The 25,521-nt window shown below is 55.2% G+C and overlaps 1 protein-coding gene across 1 annotated transcript in view; it reads right to left on the bottom strand.

Annotated features, from left to right (window-relative positions):
* Positions 1-25,521, bottom strand: part of CACNA1G (calcium voltage-gated channel subunit alpha1 G) — a gene marked incomplete at both ends in the record, with an annotated part of 100,482 nt that overhangs the window by 59,695 nt on the left and 15,266 nt on the right. The window contains 9 exons of the mRNA XM_079544415.1: positions 4,736-5,097; positions 5,958-6,002; positions 6,093-6,894; positions 8,317-8,409; positions 8,837-9,128; positions 10,373-10,532; positions 11,878-11,975; positions 16,506-16,639; positions 16,724-16,835. Coding sequence (XP_079400541.1) covers positions 4,736-5,097; positions 5,958-6,002; positions 6,093-6,894; positions 8,317-8,409; positions 8,837-9,128; positions 10,373-10,532; positions 11,878-11,975; positions 16,506-16,639; positions 16,724-16,835 — 2,098 coding nt within the window. The remainder of the gene's footprint in view (positions 1-4,735; positions 5,098-5,957; positions 6,003-6,092; positions 6,895-8,316; positions 8,410-8,836; positions 9,129-10,372; positions 10,533-11,877; positions 11,976-16,505; positions 16,640-16,723; positions 16,836-25,521) is intronic.

The following is a 25,521-nucleotide window of genomic DNA, read 5'->3' as shown; positions in this document are numbered from 1 at the left end:
CAAATCTATAGGGCACCTTGTTTTCCTGCAGGCTGAGTGCCCCGCGCAGCTGCAGTGCTGGGAAATCGGGATGTCGCCTGCTTCGAGCCAGCAGCTTCTGAGGGAGGGGAAGCCGCAGCCGCTGCCAGAGCCTGGAGCTTGGCTGGGATGAGCTGGCACGGGGCTGGGAGATGTGTCACGGAGTTAAATAGAGACATGGGACATGCACCAAAGTGGAAGCAGAGCTGTCTCTAGGAAGCAAAGACATGCGTGAATGCGGGACTTCACGGGCTCCTGGGAAGAGCATGCAGTGTCCAGAGAAGGGAATCTCCCTGGTGCAGAGGGACACACGCCCATGCATAAGTGTCTTCCTGGATCAAAACCTAACAAATCAGATTTAATTCAGGGGGAATCATCAAACTGCAAGCTTCATAGTGAAGAGGTCAGGATAGGCTGCTGACACAGGGTTAAGGGAGCCCAGCACTGCCTGGCACTGATGTGGTGCAGAGCTGGCACTGCCCACCAGGATGGATGCTGCCTGGGGACAGGACTGGTCTCTGAATCCCTGCACCAATGGGACACAACCCAAGTGCCACCTCACCTCCAGTCCAGGGTGACCCGAGCAGTGGGAACCCCACAGGCTGCAGCTCATGTGATCCTCCACCACCTCTTCTGCAAGCAGAGGAGCACTTGGAAAGACCCCATTTTGGCACACAGGGATGGCCAAGTAGCAGCTCCACATAGAATCATAGAATCTTAAAGGTTGGAAAAGGCCATTAAGATCATCTGGTCCAGCCATCAGCCCATCACCACCGTACCACTGAGCCACATCTCTCAGTGAGATATCTACTGTTTTGAACACCTCCAGGGATGCTGACGCCACCACCTCCCTGACCAACAACCCAGCAGCTGCCCTCCTGGGATCAAAGTGCTTCTGAACCCCAACCCAGATGGGAGCAGTATCACTCACAAGACTGCATGGGCTGCGCCATCACACACCCGGCACCTGCAGCAGGACACAGCAGGGCTTCAGCTTTAGATGCTGCTCTGAGCTCAAAGCCTCAGCAGGGCCCCTTCCTCCTCCCTCTGAGAACGGCCTCCCGCTGCCACGAGCTGCTCTCCCTGGATGCCGTCCCAAAAAGCCATTCCCCCTCGTCACCCCTCCAATTTGCTTACAAAAATTGGAAGAAAAAAAAAAAGTGTCTGCAGAGGTCTGAATGATTTCCTCTTCCTTCCCACAGCCCACAGGTTTGGTTCTGCCGAGATCCAAACCCCCACGCTGTGGCCTCTGCGGCTTTGGAGCGGCCGGCGAGGACCCTCGGGGTGGCACCACGGCTCCTTCTCATTACAATGGTGAAACGCCGCAGAGACAGCGGCTGAAATTCAAGTGCTATTCAAACAAACGGAGATGTGGGGAATAGTTCATACCGAGCGAGTTCAGACAAGGAAAATCGGAACAGCCAGGCAGCTCAATGCGAACCAGATTTTAAAAACAAAAACAAAACCCCGAGCCCTTCCTTCAGGAAGCTCTCACCGAATTCTTTCCCCTGCTGAGAAGTTCAGCATCACGCCTCGCGCTAAGCCTCTGCATTTCACTCCAAGGAAGGGCTTGAAAGAAAGGAAAGCAGCACATTGTGGAGTGCAGCCTGGCTCGCCGCCAGGGCCAAGGGGAGTGCAGCCCAGGAGCCCTCTGGTTGAGCAGCACATTTTGCTCCCGCGCAATGGCAGAACAAGCTTTTGCAAAGCCCCGGCATCGCTGCGGAGACTCGGCTTCCCTAAGGCGAATCAGTCGATTGGTTCAGCAGCGTACTTAAAATCCCCCAGAGCCTACCCTGAAATCACCTTTCTACTTCCCTACCCAAAGCTAACAGTTTCTACCTGCATTTCGCTTCAGCTCCGTAGAAAAACAAGCTCTTTAGCAGTCACATCAATAATCCGCAGCGATCTGCTTGTCGTTTCCCTGATGGAAAATTTCACACCGCTGCCCAGCAGCAGCGACGCGCTGAGCGCTGCCTCTGCTCGGACCTCTGCCTTCCTCCCATGGCAGAGGCACAGCCGGCGGCACGGGGGGCTGCACACCTGCCCACAGCACATGGCTGCGCCCTGCCAGCTGCACCCCGTGCTCACACGCACACCGGAGCCACGTGGAAGCGGCCCCATGCCGGGCGATGCAGTCAGCCAGGGTGCTGCCCAGCGGTGCCTGAAGGAGCTTGGAGGAAACGCAGCCCCTGGGGAAATGGCCGCTGCAATGATGTTATTGTAGGTGGTGATCTGTAGAGACGAGGTTTGGGATCGGAGGTTCTGAGAGGGGGGGGTTGGGGGTGAAGCCCTGGGATGAGGACCAGGGTGCTCATCTTGGCCCGGATGACTGATGGAAGAACACGAGCAAACAGCAGAAGCAGGTGGGAGCAGTGTTTTCAACACCCCCTGGTTCCTATCAATTTCAGTATGCTTTCAGGCTGTCACCATTTTCCTAAATATCCCAGCTGACCGTCTTTGGGTGGTGTCAGCTACACAAGTGGCTGCGAGGACTGTCCCAGCCTTCCAGGACCCTTCTGGATGTGAAGGCGGGATGCAAAGCCTCCAGAGGAGCTCACTTCTCCCCCCTGGCTGTGCTGGGGACCTCAGCCGACCAGCACCAGGATGCTCTGCCGGTCCAAGAACTGCTGGATCCTACCCAACACTGCTGGGATCCCACAGAACCAGTCCATCCCAGTCCATCCCAGCCCATCCCACCCCTCCCACAGCACACAGCTGCTGGAGTATCCTCTCTCCTCCAAGCACTGTGCTGGTGAGAAATGTCCTGAAAGAATTTATCCTAATATAGCTTGGTGTGCCCAGGGCTGCCTTGCGTAGAAAACAAACAAAACAAAACAGAAAAGGTAAATATTCATTAAATAAGCAGAGAGATTAATATAGAAATTCACAGAGTCAAGTAGCCTTTGAGCTCCATCACCTCTCTGCAAACGATCACCCAATGAAGATAAATTTGGTGAGGCTGATACCTGCACATTTAGGAAGGTCTCTTATAAAAGAAAAATCTCATGTTTCAGTGTTTATCATCCCTGCAGAAAGGCCTGGCCCAGCATTTCTCCACTCCAATTCCTGCTCTCATAACTGTCAGATTATGAAACTGCAGACTATAAGCTTCTCAAGTTAACAGAAAAACACCTCTCTGTTCTCTGCCGCCACTCTAAGCAGATGAACTAATAAAAACAGGCTCAGCTATGCACTCTGAGTGCCTGGGAGAAAGGAATCTGGAACAGTAGTAGCTTCAAAATACTGTCAGAGAAAGCAACCGCCCACAGGATCTGGTGTCCCCCACGCACATCCGCTTCCTTCACCTTGTTACCAGAGAACCACCACAAAAATCTGCCTTTTGCCATCTACCTGCCTGCCAGGGCACACTGCTGGTGGGACAAAGGCCAGGATTTTCTCCAAGACAAAGAATTAAGGACATGCATTGTTGCCCTTGAGGCAACAAGCCAGGAGCCTAACCACTCCATCCATCCATCCCTCCAAGCACTCATCCATCCACCTATCTACCTACCTACCCATCCATCCATCCCAGCAGGATGGTTCCCATGAGCACAGCAGTAGCCTGCAGCAGCACCTCCTGAAATGCTGAATGGGCAACCAGCCTTGGCCTCCCACTGCTGGACAATCCCAGCACAGCAGACCTGCTGTCACTTTCCATGCACTCAGAGGAGGAATACAAACTGCTATCAGTTTCTGTACGCTGTCTCCCTGCAGGTTCCCAGGAGATGAGCTTCATTACTAAACAAACATGGACTCATGGAAGGTTCCCCTGCAGCTCTGTAAGCATCCCTGTGATGAGTGGCTCCCTACCTGTGGGACTACAGGAGCACAGCTGCTAATGCATGCTGAAAACAAAGGTTAGCCAGCCAGACTGCATTAGGATGTCACGGGGAAGGCGCTGGTTTGAAGGGACACATTTAGCACATCCGAGTCTCCCTGGCGTTCAGGCACTGAGGCATTAATGCCATAGGAGGACACAGGATTTGGAGCCACTCTGCAGCCACCACCGCCAGCACTGTGGGCAGGGAGGGGACGTCTCCACATGCAGCAAGTGCAGAATGTGCCAGAAGGGGGAATAAACAATGGTGACTCGAGACGCAGGGGGTTCCCAGAAGGGGCTGGCATGGAACAGGGATGGCTGTGGCAGGGACAGCCCCAGCACTCCAAGCAGCTGCTGGGGCCGAGCACCAGCATGTGTGCAGCGGGACTGTGCAGCATCACAGCACCCAGGGTCGTGGCTTCCCCAGCACAAAGCACACACCTCCAGGAACCAGCCCAGCCCGTGCAGCGTCCGTGGGGCTCAGGGTAGGGGAGCAAAGCATCCATGCATGCAGCCACAAAAGGGACCAGATGGCGCCTTCTGGGAGCAGAGCTTGTCATCCCTATGGAGACACTCCAGAGTGGCAACCTCTTTTCTTAATGACAATATACAGGGAAAAGCTCGGCAGGAGCGCAGCCGCCTCTTGCCTGCAAGGACTGCGCTAATAGAGTGGAGGAACAGCCTGCGATGAGTCTATTTTGGATTCATCACACTGCTGCTGGAGCGCTCACCAGGGAGCTGAAGGCATTTGTCACTTCCTCCCCCAGGATTCAATAGACCTTCTGTCCGCGGCTGCACTGACCCCAGCTGCCGCGTGGCTGCGGTGCCAGCACGGAGCCGAGCATCCCTGGGACGTGGGATGAAGGATGCAGGATGGGGAGAGGGCAGCCAGCTCACCTGCTCGTGGTACTCGATGCCCATGCTGAGCGTGTTGATGAGGATGGCCACCATGATTCCACGGCCGAAATATTTGCTGTCCACGATTTTCCGGAAGGTCTCGCACACCACACGCCAGAAGGCCAGCACCCGGCTGCTGCTCCTGGCCCAGGCTCGGCCGCGCTGTGGGTCCCGCTGGTCGCTGTAGTGGGCATCCTGTGTGAACTCGTACACACCCTCGCTGTCCGAGTCTGTCTCGTTGTCTGTCTGCTCGGCCTCGTTGGCCAATGCCTTCAGGCAGTAGGGGCAGCTCTCGGGGCTGCGGGAGCTGCCGTCCAGCTTGGTGCAGGGGCTGGCAATCTTGCAGGAGCTTGGGCAGGGACCTGCAATGCCAACGTTTAGGAGAGGGCAGCCCATTAGCCAGGACAGGAGCAATTCCCTATGCACGGTGACAGCAAAATGTTTTGCTCAATACAACGGGCCATGAGAGGCTGCAGAAAGCAATCATCTCCCACAGCCCTGGCACACGGTGCTGCAATTAGCAGGAGCTTCGCCACCAGCAGAACTCCCTTCCTGCTCCCACTGGTTGCAGATGCTCCAAAATTCCCAGCTTCCCCCCGCTCCCAGCTGCCAGGTGGCTCCTGGGATGACGGCAGCAGTGGGATTTTCTCCCCGGCACCAGCTGCAGAAATCCATGCAGCAGCACCAACGCAAACGCAGAGCTGCAGCAGCTCAGAGCCCAGATCTGGGGATGGGCTCTGGGATGATGAGATGTGGCTTTCCCTGTACACATCCTGCCTGGAAAGGCCAAATCCTGCAGTGCTCAAGGTCACAGTGGTGGCTGGGGATTGCACTGGCTGCCTGAGAAAGCCTGGCCTGGAAACACTTCTTGGAGGCTAAATGCATTTGAGCTCAGTTGGCTCATGCTCAGAAAGCTCAAGATGGGGAAGGGGAATGAGCACCTTGCAGGAAAGGTGTCAAACCCCGGCTTTGGGAAAGCTGCACTTTGTTCCTGATGCCACTTCAGTCTTTCTGAGCTGGGGAGTGAAAGGATGTGGGGAACACAGGGATGTGGGGAGCAGACCCCTCTGGTCACAGGAAAAACAGCATACTGAGAGGAGATTGGGAAGAGAAAGAGAATGGGTTCATTACAAACAATCATTTCCCTTGGATTGGTTGAAACCTCCCTCCTGGTTTGGGCTGAGATGCATTGGGTTGGTTGGAAGATTCCCATTGGCCTCACCTCGAAATCCATCCCCTTTATCTGTAACGTGGACTGAAAGGAACCCTGGAAAGGTATAATGGAAAGAGAAAAGAATGAGGAGGGAGCTCCCATTTCTGCTCCACAGCCCCGTGCTGACCCCAGCCCCGCACTCACCCGTGCTCTGCGTCTCCAGCAGCTTGTGCATGGTGCTGTAGGGCCCAGGCGGGATGTTCAGCCCACTCAGCGTGCTGCTGCCAGCCCCCGCTGCCGCCTCCCCCAGGCTCTTCTCCTTCCGCACCTCATGGGAGGTGCTGGGGTGCACCGTGGGGTACACCTTGCTGCCCATCACCGCGCTCCTGGGGACGTCCTCTGGGCTCGGCTGCGGGAGGGCCGCCCGGCAGCGCACCGGCTCCACGTGGCAGTCGGCGTGGTAGACGCTATGGACGGATTCAGTGCCGCTGGCCGTGGCGGTGGGAACCACGTGGGGGTTTGGGGCCGATGGGGGAAGCATCAGCCGGTTGGTCCCGTTGTGGAGAGAGCCGGTGTCCACGTCGCTGATCTCCGGGCTGGCGCGGGGCGCCCGCAGGTTGCCATTGCCCAGGTGGTAGTGGTGGTGGTGGTGGTGGTGGTGGTGGATTAGGTGGTGCACCGAGGACCTCCTCCTCCTGGAGCGACGCTTGCCAGCATGCCGCTCAGCCCCCGTTTTGCTGGCAGGGCTGGCCAGGAAGCCCATCCTCACGCCCGCCACCCGGTAGAGCTCCACCAGCTGCCTGCTGCCCTTCCGGGCGATGTACACCAGGTACTTGAGGAGCTCGTCGTAGCAGCTGCCCGGCTCCGAGAAGCTGGCCAGCGTGCTGGCGTTGGACAGGTAGCGCACCCGCTGCTCCTTCATCAGCTGGCTCTCGCGCTGCTTTGTCTCGGAGAACTGCGTGGCTATCACCACCAGGCACAGGTTGATCATGAAGAAGGAGCCCACCTACGGGGATGGGAGCCATCAGCCCCGGCCACTCCCACCCCGCAGCCCTGCCTGGTCCCACGTCACCAGGAACACGGACCCCAGTAAGGGCCCCGACCCCCAGGACTCTCACGCCAGGACTCCGCGGAGGACGTCAGAGATCAAAGGCAGGAGGAGATTATTTTGACAAAAAGCTTTTGCTCTTTTAAGAGGGTGTTTTTCTCTCTCCGCAGACGGCAGTTGTAATTATTGCAATTAGTGGCATTACGATGAATGTGCTGAGCCTTCCTGATAGGAGCGTTTTTTCTGGCAGCGTGTGGGTAGCTTGTGAGCAGATCCCTTTCCCCTGCTAACGGGATTTGCAGGTTACTGTTATGCAAGGGGCTTCAGCAGGCTGCATCCACAGCTCGGAGATCCCAGTTCCAGGCTGGCTCCCACCAGGTCCTGCTTTCTGCAGATGCCAGCCTGGACCGCAAAGCGTTTCTGATGTACTACTGGGCTCTCACACACCACCACCATTACTGCTCAGCACCCAGGAAAGCAATGCTTCCCTTTCTCTCCGTCCTTATGGGAATGCAGAGAGTGAGGGGCTCCTTCATTTTGGGGGGAAGCTAACAGATGAACCACAAAAAGCGCTGTAGACAAAACAGCCTTCTCATCAGGGTCTGATGAGGATCAGAAACCCCTCCACTGGCCCAATGGAGGTTCAGCTATTTTGCTGGATTTGGGCCTATTAGACAGGAAGAGAGGGACTCATCTCACTTATCTCACCTCACTCAGCACATCTGAGTGAGGCACCTAATGATCCTTTAGAGTTGGGAGAGAAATAGGCGCATCAAGTCTGCAATGCATCTAATTTATTTTGAATGTCTACCTTAGGAGCAGATGAATCACCTTCTAAAGCACCTATTTTTCTCTCCTGATGCTGAAGGGAGTCTAGACAACGAGCTCCCCATCACAGCACACATTGCTGTTCGCAGCCCATCACAGAGCCCACCCCCCAGAGCTCCTTGCAGGTTCTGCTGTGGATGGGTGCAGTGACACTGTGCTGTGGGTGCGCTGTGGGCAGAATCCTTTCCTCCTTTCTCAGCCTGTGCTCTGGTGTTTGGGGCTGCCTCTCCTAAATGTCCCTTCTGCGCCTGTTGGGCTTCTTGGATATGGGGGAGCTCCTGGCCAACCTCCCCCCTTCCAGATCTGAAAACAGGATGGGGGGAATTTGCCTATTTTAAACTTAAATTCAAGGAGGCAACTATGGGGTTGGGAGCGTGGAGGACAAAGAGAGAGGTGTTAGAAGCAACAGCAAGTGTATCTACCAGAGTTTAAGAGCATCTTTCCTTCATGTTTTCTACCTCTCCCACGTGAGAGCAGCCTTTACATTCACTGTGCTCTCTGCCTGCCCCTCCGGGCCACTCCACAACTGCACGTCCCCACGAGGCCACTCACGATGATCAGCAGGATGAAGTAGATGAAGTTGTAGAAGGAGTGTGCATCCATGACGAAGTACATGATGTCCACCCAGCCCTCCAGTGTGATGACCTGGTGAGGCAGAGGGGGAAGACAAACCCATCACAGCTGATCACAACCCCAAGGGAGCAGGCAATGGCACTGCTGGACCCATAGCTGGTCCCAGAGCAGTGCCAGACACCGAGGAACCAAAAATCTCTCCCATTCAGACCAATCCCGTGTTGCGAGGGCTGCATTCAGCCCTTCTTTTCCAGATGGACTTAAAGACAACTACAGCACAGTGCAGAAAGAAGAGCACAGTCCTCCTGCACCCACAGCTCTAGGACCAAGCTTTTATCCACGGAGGCATCTGAGCAAGCACCACGCCATCTCCCTGCCATTTCTAGCACATTTACACTACTACTTTACATGTACAGCCTCAGCAGTGTGGTCACACAGCCCCATAACACGTGGGGAGGAACAACCCCTGCCCCACAGGACGGTTTCCATGCCAGCTCACCTGAAATATTGCAATCCAGGCATAGCCGATGTTATCAAAGTTGATAGCGCCCTTGAAGGGGTTGTGCTCCCCGGCAGAGCAGTTGGTGTAATACTGGTTCCAGTTGACACAGGACGTGTTGGTGGTGTCGTTGTAGGCGTAGTAATCCAGGGTGCACTCCAGGCCCTCCTCCCTGCGCGTCGGGATGCTCCGGCAGTAGCGCATCCCATTCTCGCGGGGTTGGGAGCAGATGAAGGGGTTCTCATCCTCATTCTCAGTCTGGTAGTACCGCTCCAGATCCACTGTGTAGGGGCTGCAAGTGGACAGAAGGGCTGAGGTGTGCACAGCGGGTGCAGGCAGCCTGGCATGGTGACAGCGGTAGCAGCTGTACATTCCAACGTCTTTTATTCTGCATTTTGAAGGGCCGGTGTTGTGGAGATTCCTTACATCTGGAAGTGCTGTGCTGTGACTGGGGGCACTGAGAGCAGGGCTTAGCCCAGCAGGGCTGCTCTGAAACATCCCTGCTGCATTAACATGGGAATCAGTCACCATAAGCTCCTGTATCTCCCATCCTCCTGGAGATGCTGAGCACAGCGTGAGGACATCCACATGCAAGGACCTCCCAGGTTCCTAAAGCAGTGCCTTCCCAGTGCCTGTTCAGCCATAGGTGAGCTGTAAATTCCCTCCAAGGGTGGCCTCACCATAGCAAGCATGGCAAAAACCCTTTAGGGATATGGAATAACCCACAGCTGGCCCAAAGCACGCTGCCTGCCGAGCAAGGATCCATCTCCTTAATGCCACCAGGACTCCCACTAAAGCTTGCAAAGACACTTTGAAGCCTGGTTCAGCCCCGTTAATTCCTGCAGAATTGCCTTTAATGCTGTTCAAAGCTCATCTAAACCCCTGGAATTCTGGCTCAATTAACCAGCACCCAAACCCATCACTTAGTTGTAGTTATTCAAAGAGCAGAGCCGCTCAGATTTGCTGCTGTTTGCTTTGCAGGTCATGACTCTCTTGGCTGTCCTGAGAGGGCACAGCCTGCAAGAGGGCTGCTGCTCATTTCGGGGATGCACGGAGAGGATAAGAGGTGCCCCATGCCAGCTTCAGGCCCTGCTGTGTGCAAGGCAGAGATTTGGGGTTTATAGGGTCAGCTCTGAGGAGCACGTTTGGAGCAATGCACTCACACTGAGCAGCTTTGCTAAATGTATGACCAGCTCCATCAGCCTCCCCGAGGGTGTCGGTGAGACAGCAAATGCCACACCAACAGACACCACCAGCTGCTGAGCAGGGTTCAGATCTCAGCGCCTTGACAAATGCAGAAAAGGTCACAGTTAATGATATGCTGCATTTACAAAGCCTGAGCTCTTTGTCCTGGCGGTCCTTCGGAGGCTCTTATCAATCACACAGCTTCCCCAGCACCGGCCAAGGGCTAAGGGCAGCTCGGCAGGACACAAATGGCAAATTGTCACAGCAAGCTGTGCTGGGGACGTGGTGGCATTTGGGAGCGGGGAGCACGCAGAAGGACGGGCTTATCGATGGAGGATGCCACGGACTCACATGCTGAAGTTCTCAGGGAGGAAGCAGCGATTCCTGAGCAATCCTGCCCACAGCTGGACCCCCACGATGCCGAAGATGAAGAAGACGAAGAAGCAGAGCAGGAGGACGTTCCCCAGCATGGGCAGCGTGTCCAGCAGCAGCGTCACCAGGATGCGCATACCTGCGGCGAAGGGAGCGGTCATCCAAGAGGGATCCCCCCCCTGTTCCACCCACGGCCCCCGCTCTCCTCGCCCTCTCCACCGCAGTCCCTGTGGTCCCAAACCCCACCGAAGCCCCCACCCCTCCCAGCCCCACTCCTGGGCATCCAACCTACCTCCCCCCCTCTCTCTCCTACCCTTCATCTCCCGCCCCAGGTTCTCTTTCCCTCCGGAAGTTTCTGCCAATTGCCAATTTCCCCAGATCCCATTCTGACATGCCCTTGCTCGTCTGTATTTCTTTCCACATTTGGGATATATTAAAATTCCCTTCCTAATTCCCCTCATCCACGCTAAATCCTCTCTCTTCCTCAAAACACGAGCAGTTTATTCTCACAAGTTCAGGAACAGCCAGTTCTGTAGCAAAGACAAATTGATGGTGACTCCGACTTGACATTTACACACAAAAAAATTGATTTCATCTGACATCTCTGTAATATTCAGCTCATCTCTCTCCTTCTTTCCCATCTTCTGCATTCTCTCACTCACTAATATTGATTCTCATTTAAGGAAAGTCTCACTGTTGCACCCTTTGCTTTGATACTTCAGACTTTTTCCTCGCTTCCTGCTGCTGTCATCTCCTCAATCACGTTTCCCTTCTCCTTCTCTACTCGGGAGCAACCACCACACGCAGCTCCTAATTAACTGAAACGACTTTCTGTGGTTACTGCATTTATCATCATATAAGACTCTCTTCCCCCTGCTCCCACCTTATACTTCTATCCCTTCGCAGCAGCACAGAAGCCAAGACAGACTGCCTGGGATGTGAAAATGCATTAAGTGCATTACATCCCCAGTTAGACAGTGGCAGATGATTCAGCCATCCATCAGCGCAGCAGCTGGGAGAAAACATTGCTATCAGGAGTCTGGAGGTGCTGCACTGATTGAAAGAGCAGCAGAATCTGGGTTAAGCAACGAGTCAGGGCCAGAGAAAGAAATGGAGTGCTGGCACCTCCAGTATGGAGGGACAGAAATGACACCAATCTGCTCTCATCTATGCACAGGGTGAGTTCAGGGAACCTCAGTTCACAGAGTCATAGGATGGTCTGAATTGGGAGGACCTCTAAAGCCACCTGGTTCCACTCCCTGCAATGAACAGGGACACCCCCAGCTCCAGCAGCCCCGTTCTTAGGACAGAAAAGAGACCATTTCTAGAGGGCAAGCATTTAGAATCACAGACCATCCGCAGTTGGAGGGACAGGGAGCTGATACAGCTACCACAGAAGGTTGGAAGCATCCGTGTCTGTTCTTCCACCCGCAGGGTGTAGATACAAAGAGTTTGCATCCCCAGAGGAGCAAAGCCCAACTTACTGGGGACTCTGTTAATGGCCCGGAGCGGCCGCAGGACGCGGACAGTGCGCACCGCTGAGAAGCTGACGTTCTGCAGGTCCAGCGAGTACTCCAACATCCTGCAAAGCACAGCGGGGTGGTCAGAGGGAGCAGCACAAACATCATCACCCCAGCACCGTGTGCCTGCTCCTCATTGAGGGCTTTGCTCCCATCGGGAAAGTGTGCCAGAGGAATTAATTAAGGGTTATCTGCGTATCAGGATAAAGTCAATGAGTGAGGACGCCCCACACCAGCTCACACAGGTGCAGTGTTCTCCTCTCCCTCCCAGTCTGCTTGCTTTTGCACAGGATCCAGGACAGAAACTCTCTGCACACTCACTGCAGAGCTTACAACGACTGCTTGTTTGCAGTGCACAGCTCAGGACACCACAGCATGACTCTGCCCAGGGCTGCCTGCTGCTGCACACCATCCCTATGCTCATAGCCAGCTGTGCCCCATCCCTGCAACACCAGGATCCCGCAGAGCCCCCCAGCAGCTGTGCAGACAACACTGCAATGAGGTGCAGCCAGGAACACAGCAGCACATGGGCTCCTGCTGCCCAGGCAGTCACAGGACACTCATCCAATCCCAAAATTATCAAGTTCCAGTTCCAAGATGGTTGGGTGGTTCCCTCCCTCCAGTTTTGATGTTCAGAGCCTCATTTCAGCCTCAGAGTATTCAGGATGAGCCTACACGTTAGCTCTTACACAGCAGTGCCTTCTCAGCTGCTGCTACAGCTGCTGTTTGTGGCTGGTGTTTGCCCATCCCATGCATCGATGCGGCACACCTCTCCTCCTGCATTTCGCACAGCCAGACAGGCGCAGCTCCCCCAGCCCCATGGCACAGGATCCCCTGCCCACAGGGCACAGCCATGCACAGGAGGGACCAACTCTGTCCCGGTATCCAGGCAGGGGACGTAGGGATGTCACTGCACCGTGAGGTGACAGGTGCAGTTACCAGCACATCACATCCCCGCTCGGAAAAAGCCAGAAAGCCCAAATGTCACCTCTGCTCCAATGTGACGGCACAGTCACAGCTCCACACAGACAAGTGCCCGGGGAAACTCAAGGTGCAGAAAAATGCTTGGTGCTCAATAGAAACAGCTCTGTACTCTGTATCTGTGCTGAGCCTCAGCTGCCGGAGTGTCTCAGAGAGAAAGCAGAGCATTTAGGACTTCCGAAGAACACAGAGAGCATCTGCACAGCCAGACACACCCGGAGTGCTGAGCGATGCTCTAAGGCGCCGGTGGAACCTTCGTGCTGCTCCCAGAGGGAAGGCTCCAGGGACAGACAGACGGACATACAGACAGATAGGCAGACAAGTTGTACGAGGGACAACTCATTGCTGCCCTGCTCGGGGACAGCTCTGGGCTTCCTCTCATTTAGAGGAGATGCAGAGGGCTCTGAGCTGCCCCCCAGCTGGGATGGGACACAGCTGGCGACAGGAGGCAGGTGACAAGAGCGGGTGACAGCCACTGCACACACCGAGCTACACAGCACAGCATCCCCAGAGCGGGCAGAGAGTCGCTGCTATCCACAAAGCACAGTGATCGGTGGGCAATATTAACCCATGGAAAAGACAGAGGGAAATGTTTTGTGGTGTCACACCTTCAAAAAGCCACGGGGACATTTTCTTCTGGCCTGCATAGGCACTGCTTTTTGAGCCTGGCTGAGGGCTGTCTTCAGACAGCAGAGGATGGAGCTGAGCTCTGTGCCATGGCCACAGCTCAGGCTGCTCCTGCCTGCCAGTGCTGAGGTCAGAGCTGCAGAGCTGCAGGCAGAGCACAGCTCGAGGCTGCGCTGCGGGTGATGGGCGTGCAAACAGAGTGGGGATGGAAAAGCAAAAACCTGGTCACGTCTCCTTAGCAGGCTTCTACAGGAGCTCCTACAGACAAACAGCCCCTGCTTCACCATCACGCCTTTCTCTTGTCATCGCTTTTCGGCAGCTCAAGAGGCTGTGAACAACTGCTCTCAGGGACAAAGCATGGGAAGAGAAAACTGAAATCCCACTCTGAGCACCTTGAGAACTCACTGAGAACAGCAGCCACTGCCCCCCAACCAGACCGCAGTGCTGCTTCCACAGGAGCAGGTCAAACATCCCACTTGTCCCGTGTGTTGGTCGCTCTCTCTTTTTGTGTTTTCATTAGAAACAAACATAAAAGAGTAAGTTTTGATCCTGATGTGCATTAACTATAGCACATCTTTTACATACGGCCTGAGAGAGCTCCTCTGTGCTCAGCGCAGCCCAGGCCAGGCACTGTGCTGTGCTCTGCAGTGCAGGCAATGCGAGGCAGAGCGGGCAGGAAGCACTGCAGACCAAACCAGAAGCATTTGGGGCAGCAAAGGGAGAAAGAAGAGATGTCTGCTCAGAAGAGGCTGCCAAGCCCTGCTTCTTCTCAGCTGTAAGCAAAGCATTTCAAGTGTTTAACTTGGGAAGAAAGTACCTTAAGAGGGCCGTCCCCATTACAGCGAGTGCAGCACAAACAGACACCACCAAACAGCGCTGGAGTGCAGAGCTGCGGCAGAGCCACGCCGCTCTGACAGGGCATGGATGGAGCACAGCTCCAAGAGGTGATGGAGCACAGCCCCAAAAGGAGATGGATGGAGCACAGCCCCCAACAAGTAGGAATGCAGAAATGCAGACACCGAACAGAGTCTGGTGACCTTCAGGTGCTCCTTGCAAATGCACACTCCTCAAACTCTCTCCTTCACCATAACAGAACATAACAGGGTGGTGTGCCACATTTTTTCCCCTTTTCCCCATAACCCACAGCCAAAACCACGTTTTGCTGAGTTTTGATAACACAGCGCTCTGCTCATCTGCAGCAAGTTTCCCTGTAATTACAGAGATATGGTGCAGACATCACACTCTCTGCAATTAGTTCTAATTGCATTACATTGTCACAAAGAAGTCATTTATTCTCCATGAGCTCATGAGATGGCTCTGGGCAGTTTAACAGAGCTGAACAGCACTCAGAGGCATAGCACGGCCAGCGCTGCTCACCCTGCACCTCCTGGGCCAACATACAAGGAAAGGCTTCTGCACCACAGCCCTGACAGGGCCAGGGGCTCTCAAGGACATGGTTTAGTGGGAGCTATTGGGAATAGGTGAACGGTTGGACTGGATGATCTTTTAGGTCTTTTCCAACCTTGGTGATTCTATGATTCTATGATTCTAAGGAGGAAGATGAAATGCCACCTTTTTCATTTTAAGTTTTTCTTTCTTTTTGGAAGCCAGTTGCACTCACCAGGGGTCTCTGCAGGAGCTCTGCCCACGGTGAGAAAGCAATGCAGAAGTGGGTCTGCTGCTTTGCCTCGTCTTATTTCCAGGATGCTTGGGGCTGGAGGAGATTTAGGGCAGGCTCTGATGGGCAAAGGACTGCCTGAAGCCTTCATGTAAGACCACAGTAAAGACTCCGCTTTCTTTTTTTCTGGCACTGGAACATCACTCTGGTGCACACCCTCCTCTACAGCTCAGCTCTGGAATATTCCCCAGTTCTCCCCCAAGGAACGGTCTGAGCACTGCTTCCCCTGACTTCACTTGGCTGGGACCTGACCCCCTCGGTCCTGTCCTTAAGGTGTTTTTTCCCATTCACACAGCTATCCCAGCACGCAGCACAGCGCCGACAGCGACGGCCCCCAGGGCAGCAGCGCGGCTGGGGCAGGAGGAGGGGGGAGGTGGGGCGGAGCAGTGGGAGCAGCAGCCTTCAGCCCTTCGATCCTCTGTCAGCTGAGCTGCTTCTGGCAGCGCCCAGATGGGAACAGTCCACACACACAAAGCAAAGGCTGATCGTTTAGCGAGAGGCAGAGCTGACCAGGCAGGAGGCCAGAAAAAGAGATAAAGAAGAAACTGAAATCTCGTGGCCCCTGCAGCAGTGAGTCCCCAGGGAGGCACTGGGAGTCCCCACACCTCTGTACTGGTGGTACTGGGCCGGGCTGCGGTGTCCCCAGCTCCCAGCGAGGTGCTGCTGGGCCACGAGCAGACGTCTGCTGACACCCTCTGATGGGAAACGTTCCAGGGTGGGGGGACCCTTTCCAGGAAAACGCAGTCAATTTGATCCGCAGCTCTATCAAAAGGGGAAAATGCCAATTTCCCCAAGGTAACTCTGGGCTCTCGGAGGAAGGAAGGCTGGTGAGCAGCTCCAGAGCCAAAGCAGCTCAGCGCCCTGGCTGGGGGCCAGGCACTTTTCATGTGGATTCCCAGCCCCAGCCAGGAGGTTCTCGGCTGCTGGAGGAGCCCTAACTCAAACCAGGTGCCTCAGAAAGGAAACCGCTCCAACAGGCAAACTCGGTCGCTCTCCCTCAAAAACAACACAGAGGACAATCACGCACATCTCACTGAAGTAACCTTGCAGGAAGGCAGCTCTGTGCTTCAAACGAAATGCTGGCCTCCCTTGGGCAGACTGCACGGAACCCAAACCACGAGCATGGGACATGAGCGGGATGGAGATCGCTGCGGCTGCGGCTTGGTTGGCTCCTCCAACCGAGCGACTGCAGGGTGCCGGGATGGATGGGAACTGCTGTGCCCATCCCCTGGCACTCACCCCCACGTAGCAGCCACACTGCAGCCCCTGCCCCTCCGGCTCCAAAGGACGCGCTCGCCTGGCTCACCCTGCAATGACAATGAAGAAGTCCAGGCGGTTCCACGTGTCTCCCAGGTAGCATTTCTTCCCAAAGATCCCCAGCGCGATCATCTTGACTATCATCTCCACGGCGAAGAAGGCAAAGATGAAGTCATCAAAGCTCTGCAAAAGATACAGAGCGGGGATGAGGGGCAGCCGGCACAAACCCGAGTGCAGGCGCAGCGCTTGCACGGCGCAGCTCAGTACCTGCAGGATGCGGCAGCGCGGGGAGTCGCAGGCGATGTCCTCGCAGGGGTGGAACATGCCCAGCGTCACGCAGTTGAGCAGGATCACCAGCATGCTCACACGCTCAAACCAGCTGCGTGAGGGGTCAAGGAAGCACAGCACCGAGCACCCGCATCCCTCAGCCCGGCACTCCGCACCGCAGTCCTGGTTTTATCCCCACTGTGATGGATAGGGAATGGCAGAGGGCGAAGCGCCCCGGGGTGCTGTGTGCCACCTGTGACACCCCAAAAACCACCCCCCCATTGGCGGCACAAGCACTAAGTGCCATACGTCTATCATAAAATGACTCAAACTTAAGCACGCCTTCCCTTCTCCAATGCGTTTCCTTTCCCCTCCTGCCCTCCCGTTGGTACCTGGCGCGCAGAAGTTGCAATGCGCAGACAGGAGCAGTCAGTGCTGAACCAATGCCTGCTCCTCGCCTTCCCAGCAGGGTGCTGCCCGCAGCCACATTCCCTTGCTTTGCTATTTGGGATCCCAAATGCCAACTGATGGCTTATTTTCCCCACGGTGACAGCAGAGGCTACTGCAAATGTGGAAATGCTATAAAATCAGAGATGTGTGGCAGGAGCGCTTGCTGCTGATATGATGGATTAAAAAATTAAATTAAAAGAATGGTATAAACTTTTCAGGGGGAAAAAAAAAAAAAAGAAATAAAACCCCACACCATTAATTTCTTCTCTTGACATTTTACAGAAAAGCACTTTAACAACATTACAATTTTCTATTAACTATGTCACAGCTTATCCCAGGGGCGTTCCCCTGAAGTCAGCGATTGAACCACTCATTCCCAGCCCAAATTAAGGCTGTCAAAGCCATTAAGCTAACAGGCGAGGGCCCCAGCAGCGCCCAGCCCTGCACTCGGAGCACAGCTGGGGCCGTGCCGCCGGGATGGGCTGCGTGCATCCCTGCTATCCTGGGCACAGCGACCCGCATTGCTGCAGAGCGTGTGCTGAGCGCGTGCGTCCATCCAGACCACCAAGGGCAGTAAGATGTAGAAGCACAGAGCGAAGGCGCAGAGCCCCAGAGCCCCGGCAGCCGGCACGGTGTGCCAGCAGGGAATTCCCAGCGCTGGGGCAGGGCGGTGCAGCAGAGGCACCTCGGCACACAGGAGCCCGCACTGCCCAAGGGGTGAGGCCACAGGATGACCCCGTGCGAACTCCCGAGCAATCACACGGGGCTGAGTCACCGCCGGGTGCTGGCAATCTGGGTCGTTTAATCTGGAGGAATGTTTACAAGCTATTGGAAGAGAAATTCCGACTGCCAGGTTGCGGCGATGGGCCGGGATGTTTATCCCAAATATAGCCCTGCAGGGGCACCGCCACGGGCATGCAGGATGCTAAGGCAGCGTTCCCGGCTCAGGAAGCTCAAAACGCATCCGCCAGCACCCCCAGCTCTGCCCAGCCTCCGAGAAAAGGAGGAATTAAAAACCCACCAAACAGCAAGATCCCAAATTGGTGACAGAATGAGAGAGCGTCTGACAAGGGCTGCGCGAGATGCTCGGCACGGAAGCGAGGAGGCTCAGCAGAGCCCACGGGGTCGGACGGGAGCCTGGAGAGCCAGACGGGCAGATGGAGCTCTGGCACGCCGCGTTCCTGCGGGGAGCTCAGCCCTCCTCGCGCCGCCACAGCCCGCATGTGAGCCCAGGGCAGTCCCACATCCACCGCTGTGCCACCCAGCCCGGCCCCAAACAAGCATCCCGGGCACACCGCCTGCGGAGCGTGCCGGGGCTCTAATTGCTGACGGCATTTATTTCTCCCAGCTTTGATGCAAAGGCACTTATCATATCGTCACTGCCTCTGGCAAGTGCATTTCGGCCCAATATAACACTAGCTCCTGATTTAATGTCCCCAGGATGGGAGAGGGAAGGGAGAACAGGGCAAGTGTAAACGTGCAGCTGAGGGATCAGAAGGTTGGGGGGTTTTTTTGGTTTGTTTTTTTTTTTGGTGTGGTTTTTTTTTTTTCCAGCTGAATGAAATGTTAAGCTCTTTCTTCTGCTAATGGGATTTCCAGAGCTGCACAAAGTGCTGATGGCTCCGGCTTTGTACCGCCGTAGTTTGAGCCCAGGGGCTGACAAAGCAAACTTCAATTAGCAGGAGGTGCCGTGCCGGATGCTGCACTGGCAGCAAGGGGGCAAAGCCCTGCGGGCACCTGGGCTGGGGAGCTCCGCATCGACAGCACCGGGCAATGGCTCTGGGCCACCACCCCACATCCCTGGGCCACCACACCACGTTCCTGGGCCCCTCAGCCCCTCCAGGCGGTGCTCAGAAACACACGATGCAGTCACTGCAGCCCTCTGCACGCCACGGGATGCCCGAGCCCCCACCCCAGGGTCACCCACCCCACCACCACACACCCAGAACCCCACCGTTCCACCACGAGCAGCAGCGCTCTGCTTCTGCCACGATGACACAGCCAGCACTTTTGCCGTCACTTCCCTCTTAAAATTTAGAACAACAAAAAGCATATGAGAATGTAAATGCCCAGAAGTCAATTTCTCGCTGGAACGGAACCTTCGCCCCCAGCAAACGCCCTCCAGCCTCGCGCTGCACCTGCACGGCACGGCCAAGCACAACCCTTGGTAATTAAGAGGCAAGAGCCCGAGATTCAATTAGCCAGAGCTCTCCTGCTTAATGTAATCAACGGAGGAAGATATTGCATTATGTTTGCTGTGATTTGGTTTGAAGTTGGGATTAAATTCAGCAGCAATGAATTAAAGGGCCTTGCTGGAGGGTGGCAGCTGCCTGCTCAGCTCGGGGACGGCGCCGGGCATCACCGTGCTCTGCATGGCCTACGGGGCACAGGAGGCTGTTGGACAAACGTGCAGAAAGCATGGATGAAGCCTGGAAAATTTTGTGCAAATGCAATGCGAGAACTGGGTTGAAATGTGACAGCCTTCCCCTGCAGTGCCAGCGATCCCAACAGCTTAGGAGCGACACCGGGATAAGCTGCAGACGTTAATGAGAGCGGAGTTTGAGGCTTCATTCACATCATCAATTCCAGAAATAGAGCCTTTGACAAGAGCATAATGGGACTTCCAGGGCCCGGCCTTTGGGGGAGAGGCGAGCGGCAGCACTAAGATCCTAAAACATTAATTTGCCGTTTGTAAAGAACGCTCAAAGTGCTCGCAGAATTAATCTGCACCATGGGTGGAAATAAGAACCCATTCCCTGCTCCAAGTGCCCCACAGCAGGAGGAGGGCTGAGCATCGCGTCCCACGGGGCGGCCATAGGGTTGTGGTTTGGTGATGGACTCGTGGTTGGATGAGGGGATCTTAATGGTGCTTTTCAACCTCAGAGGGTCTACGATTCCTGCACAGCCCCGCACATTCTGTGGCACTTTGGTTCATTTTTTGAACACCATTCCACTCCAAAAAGCTGCAAAGTGCCCCCCAGTGCCACCAGCACCCAACACAGCACAGCACCATCCCCACCCCTGTGCAGGAAAGCAGGATTGCTTTAACAGGGGAAGAATCACCTCAATTGCCCTTTCAGTTCCCCTCGGCTGTGCAGCCCATGCTGCAGTGGGGCCGGGGGCCTCTCCTCACCTGGGGAAAGCACTGTGCTCCAGGCAGCATTGAGCAGTGCAGCCATGCAGGCAGTGGGGAGAGGAAGGATGCTGCTGTTAGAAGGGATGGAGTTTGATGAAAAAGATATTTTGTCAAAGTAAAACAAAAAAAAAAAAAAAAAGAACAACAACAAAAAAGACAAGGCTCTAATTTCCCTCACTGTTTCAGAATTGTTCCTCCTTTGCCTTTTAGATTTGTACGTCAAGCTTCTCTCCAGTAACCAAAAGGGTTTAAAATCTTACTGCTTACAGAGGAGAAAATGAAGATAAAAGAGCGCAGCAAGCTGAGTGCCTTGCATAATCCCCAAACTTCGGGAGCCGGAGCTTTTAGGCACAGCCCTACATCTCCCCTCCATGAGCTGCCAGGGGGATGGCAGCTCAGGGGCTGGCACTGATATGGGGACTGTTTTGTTAGAAAACAAATTAATAGAATCAAATCTCTGGCCAGAGCCTCGCAGCGTGAATTCAGCCCTGCTCCTCCTCCTTACCCCATGGGCGAGGATGGGAAAGTCAAGCAGAAACACCCAACCTCGCTCCTCCTCCACTCCCATCGCTGTTTTGGCACCTTCTGGTGACAGCACGGGACAGGTGGCCCTCCCACAGCATGGACTGCATGGACAGGAGCTGTGCAATCCCATTGGGAAGCCCTGAGGACCATTGAGCCATTGGGCACAGTGTTGGCTTGAACAGCAAATCAACACAAACACTTACAGCTCACACCGCACACCAAAGCCACCCTTGTGCGCCACGGCTTAAGGCTTCTCCCAGCAGCCCTTAAGAAGTGCACAGCAGATGCACACAACCCCCAGATACACACACATTTAAATGCACTGTCCCTTGGAAATGCCCTGAGCGCCCCTGAGAAATGCAGCATGCAGAGAGCGCCGGTGCTCACTTGGGAAAGATCCACAGCACAAAGCCCCATTGCTGCCCACTCGTAAAGCACGAGGCCACAAAGCAGAGCCGTCCCCACAGCAGGGCTCCCAAACAGCCACACTAGGATGCTTGGGATACACCATTCCTGATCCAATTTGCTGCATTACCCAAGACAAAAAAACCGTTATGCAATGCTCCCTAAACAAGTCACGGTGAAACCTTTACAACATCCTACACCAACACATCGTTGGGATATGTCACATATTTGTCTTATTTTGTTCCTTCTTTGTCCTTTTTTTAGTCTCCTACTTTTTCCCCCTTGGAAGTACGCTGGTTCCCATGGAAACAATGATGTTATGGGTATGGACAGAGCTCCGGTGACGTCCACAGGTTGGGTATAAAAGTGGATTTATGTAACACTGAGGAATAACGGAGTGGCAGAGGGCTCTGCGTGGCCATGCGTGTGGCACAGTGCTCCCATGCCAGGGACGCCGCTTGGTCGGCTGGGTTTGGCATCAACCATGCAGGGAGGAACGAGAGGAGGAGATCTGGAAGGCAGGGGAAGGCAGACCAGGATGGATGCAGCGATGCCCTCAGTGCCTGCCCAGGGGCGGCAGGAGGCGGTGCAGCAGCAGGGCTGGGCTGAGGCTGCACGCTGCAAGTCAGGCCCACGAGCATTCAGTGCTGAGACCTCCAGAGGGGGAGCAGCTGTGGGGCATTTCTGAGCAAGCACATTCGTTTTCACCGCGCCGTGGCTCAGCCTTGCACCCACCACTACCTGATGCTCACACCAACAGCATCCTTCAGACCCCGCCAAGCCAAAGCCCTGGGCACCCCTGCCTTCCTACAAGTGATGGAGCTCAGCCCCTGAGTTTTGCACTCTACAGAGAGATGCAGCTTGGGAATCGCAGAGAAGGAACTGGGAGGGATGCGGCGGTGCAGCAACGATCAGCTCCAGCAGACCTGGAAGCGCACGGCTGCAGCCACATTTGCGCAGCTCCCTCCCCTTTCCCACCCTGATATTTTAATCACAGAAGGCTATGAGCTCAAAACCCCCAAGGAAACCCTGCCAAGCTCTACAAAAAGCTCAGAGGACAAATCCAAGGACAAACCCAGCATCATTTTAACCCTATGGGCCGAGATAGGGCGGACACCAGAGGAACCAGGCAGCTAAAGCAGAGCAGGGGACGGAGACCCCGTGTCCCCTCCTTTCCCCTGCACTGCCACCCATGCCATGCTTTTGGTGCATCGTTCTGGGGCTCTCCTCCCCGCGGCTCCAGCATTGCCACAACAATGGCAATAACCGTGGTGACAGCATCCTTGGGGGCCGTGCATGGCACTGAGGACTGAGCCCTTCCCAATTAGCTGTCTGCATTAATTGGTGCTGTGTATAGCTTTCCATAGGAGTGCAAAGGAATACAGCTCTGGGGTGAGTCAAGGTACCTACAAAGTTTGGACTACTTCTTCTGATCCAACTTCAAATAAATTAAAAAAAAAAAGACGTGTACGAAGTCTGCATATGATGACGAGCTCCCAACTGGACTGCTTCAATGTTTCGCTTGGCAACAGAGCCAAAATTTCGCTTCTATAAAAAATATCAACAGAAAATACAATATTTCATTGCAGGTTAAGTACTTAATTAGACAGAGACCATCTTGCACGCTTCAGATTTTCAAGTCTAAGACCAAAAACAAATAACTTTTCCAGCACACGCAGTGCAGAGCTCCCACACCCGGGTGAGCACCGCGATGATGTCAGCCCACCAGGGCCAGGATAGAGCTGGCCCCCTTCAGCACCAGCAATCACAGAAACAGTCACAGAATCATACAAGGTTCATCCAGCTCCAACTGGATGCTGTGGGCAGGAGCACGCACTCGTTCAGCACCTCAATGCTCCCGCACACACATCTGCAGCCTCAGTGGGCACCATTCATTAGCAGTTCATTGCAGAGGAGGGGAAGGAGGCAGAAGCAAAGGTGAGGAGTGGAGGGGAGGCACACAGCCACCAAGAGCCAGCATCATCGCCTCACCGGCATACAGCTGTGGCACAGAGCTCAGCTCCAGGCACCCGCGAGGCATTTGGCTTGGAGCACTACACACACCGCATCACCCCATCCACCTCAGGACTCAAATTTATGACTTTTTCTTCATATTCAGGGGGATAAGGGCACCTCGTTCTGCTCTAGGATGTGAGCATCTGCACACACAGAGCTTGCTACAGGCAGCCCTGCCTGCTGGCAAGCTGCACCAAGCCCCAGCACCTAACACAGGCACACAGCCCACCCCTGGGCACAGCATGGGGCAGGGACGGCTGCAGCCCAGCACCAGGCAGGAGCAGGCACAGCCACAGCACTGCCAGCATGGAGCTGAGGTGGATTCTGCTGCAGGAGGGAAACGTGCTTTAAAAATTCATGTGGAAGAAAATAATCTCCAGAAAATAAAAAGCGCAGCTTCCATTAATAACGTATCATGAGCTGCGCTGAAACGGCTGCAGCCTCCAGCCCGTGCCCGGCCCCATCCAACACTGCCTCACCTCTCCCTGCTGCTCCCCCCACTTCTCACCTCTGCCACGGAACAGGCAGGAAAGCTCTGCCCCTGTCCCAGCCCACGGCCGCATCCAACTCCAAATCCTGCAGATTCCCTCACTCGCTCCCTAAAGCGCAGCGGTCACTCCTTGGCACTAATAAAGCAAAAAGCAAGGAGGAGCAGCAAATGAAGGCAGCAAGCAGGGGATCGGGCTGCGACCCCTGAGCGGCAGCTGCCTGCGGTCCCTGCGAGGCCAGAGCTGCGCCCACAGCCGGGCTGGTTGGAGCCCAGGGCGCAGCCCAGCACCGCCACAGCTCTGCCGCACGCAGTGGAGACACGAGCACTCACCATCCATTTGCACCTCATAAAATTCTCATCGCTTTCGCCCGTAATGAGTGCAGTGACCGCACAGCCGCTGATTAAAAATACCGTTATTTCCAAGCAGCCACCTGAGTGCAGCACGGACAACGCTGCTCGGGGGCCTCCTTTAAGAAAAACACCATATTCTAAACAATAAACAATAATTTTGCATGGATTACTAAGGATAGGTTGGGATGCAGTGGCGGTACCAAGAGCTCCCACCACGTCCTCCTCTCATCACACTGCTGGCGGGGGCTGCTGAGCCAGCAGAACCGAAGCACGCTGCGCTCACCTGGGTGCCACGCAGCCACTCGTGCTCTGCAACGCATTTCTCCCACTGAAGCTCAAAGAATCAGACCGTCCCGTGTTCCACCCCAGAGACCTGACCAGGGGTCTGCCGAAACCAGGCCGCTCACCCAGGTGCTGAGCTACGGACTTCGGCCAGCTAAAATTAGCCAGGAAGCCGCGCTCATCCCGCTCCCTCAGCCCATGCCTCAGTTTCTAAAACCAGCCAGGACAAGAAAAATTATTCCTCTCCGACCCTTTCAAGAGCACTTGGAGATCTCGGGCTGACAGCGCGGTTTGGTGCAGACATCTTCATTATTCTTCCCCTCCGTGGAGCGGTGTTAAATTTTTCTCCATATAAAGTCATTTTCTAAATTAGGTGAAGACGGTGAGTTTTGCGCTGGGCACACGTGGATATTTTTATAAAATGTTTAAAACTTCCCGTCTGACTTTTCCTGCCCTTGAAGGACGATGCACCAAATTAAACCTTCCCGTGACCCCATTTCGTGCCACATTTGAGTACTCCCAAGCAAGACTTTGCCCTGGAGCAACACCAGCACATTCACTTCGCTGGGGGTGAAAATGGCAAGGCTCGGTGCTTGGGTGCGCAGGGCTGGGGGGGGTTTGAGGCAGGCTTCACACATGGGATCCCAACGGGACTCCAGGTCCTGTCGCTGCTCTCGTGGGCCAGCAGCGGGTGTGGGGTGGTGGCCCCCCCATGGGTCCCACGGCCACAGGGCAGCTCCAGCCGCTGCCTGGGAAAGGGCGAGCGAGGTCACACGCTGGGGACAGGACAGGACAGGGCCACGGGGCTGCGCAGGCTGCAGCAGGCGCTTAACCCTTGGAGCGCCCTGTCGGGGTGGCGATCCTCCAGGCGGCCATGGCGCGACAGGGAGAGGGCACAGAGCTGCCCCGGGTGAGAGATGCGACCCCTGCTGCATGGGAGCTGCTGTCACCTGCCACGTGGATCGAGGGGGACAGGATCGCAGCTGGGACACGGAGCGGGGACAGAAGTGGCGCAGCCAAACGTCAACGCAGAAGTTTACATCCCCAAAACAACTTCCTGCCTGAGATTTTTGTTGTTTTTAACGTTACTGCAGCATTATAAATACCTGCCCGGTAGGACACTTGCCTGCAAGCTGAGGGCTT

Source organism: Tetrao urogallus (genome assembly GCF_951394365.1).
Source record: "Tetrao urogallus genome assembly, chromosome: 18".
In the NCBI taxonomy this organism is placed as follows: domain Eukaryota; kingdom Metazoa; phylum Chordata; class Aves; order Galliformes; family Phasianidae; genus Tetrao; species Tetrao urogallus.
This window is presented reverse-complemented; position numbering and strand designations above follow the sequence as displayed.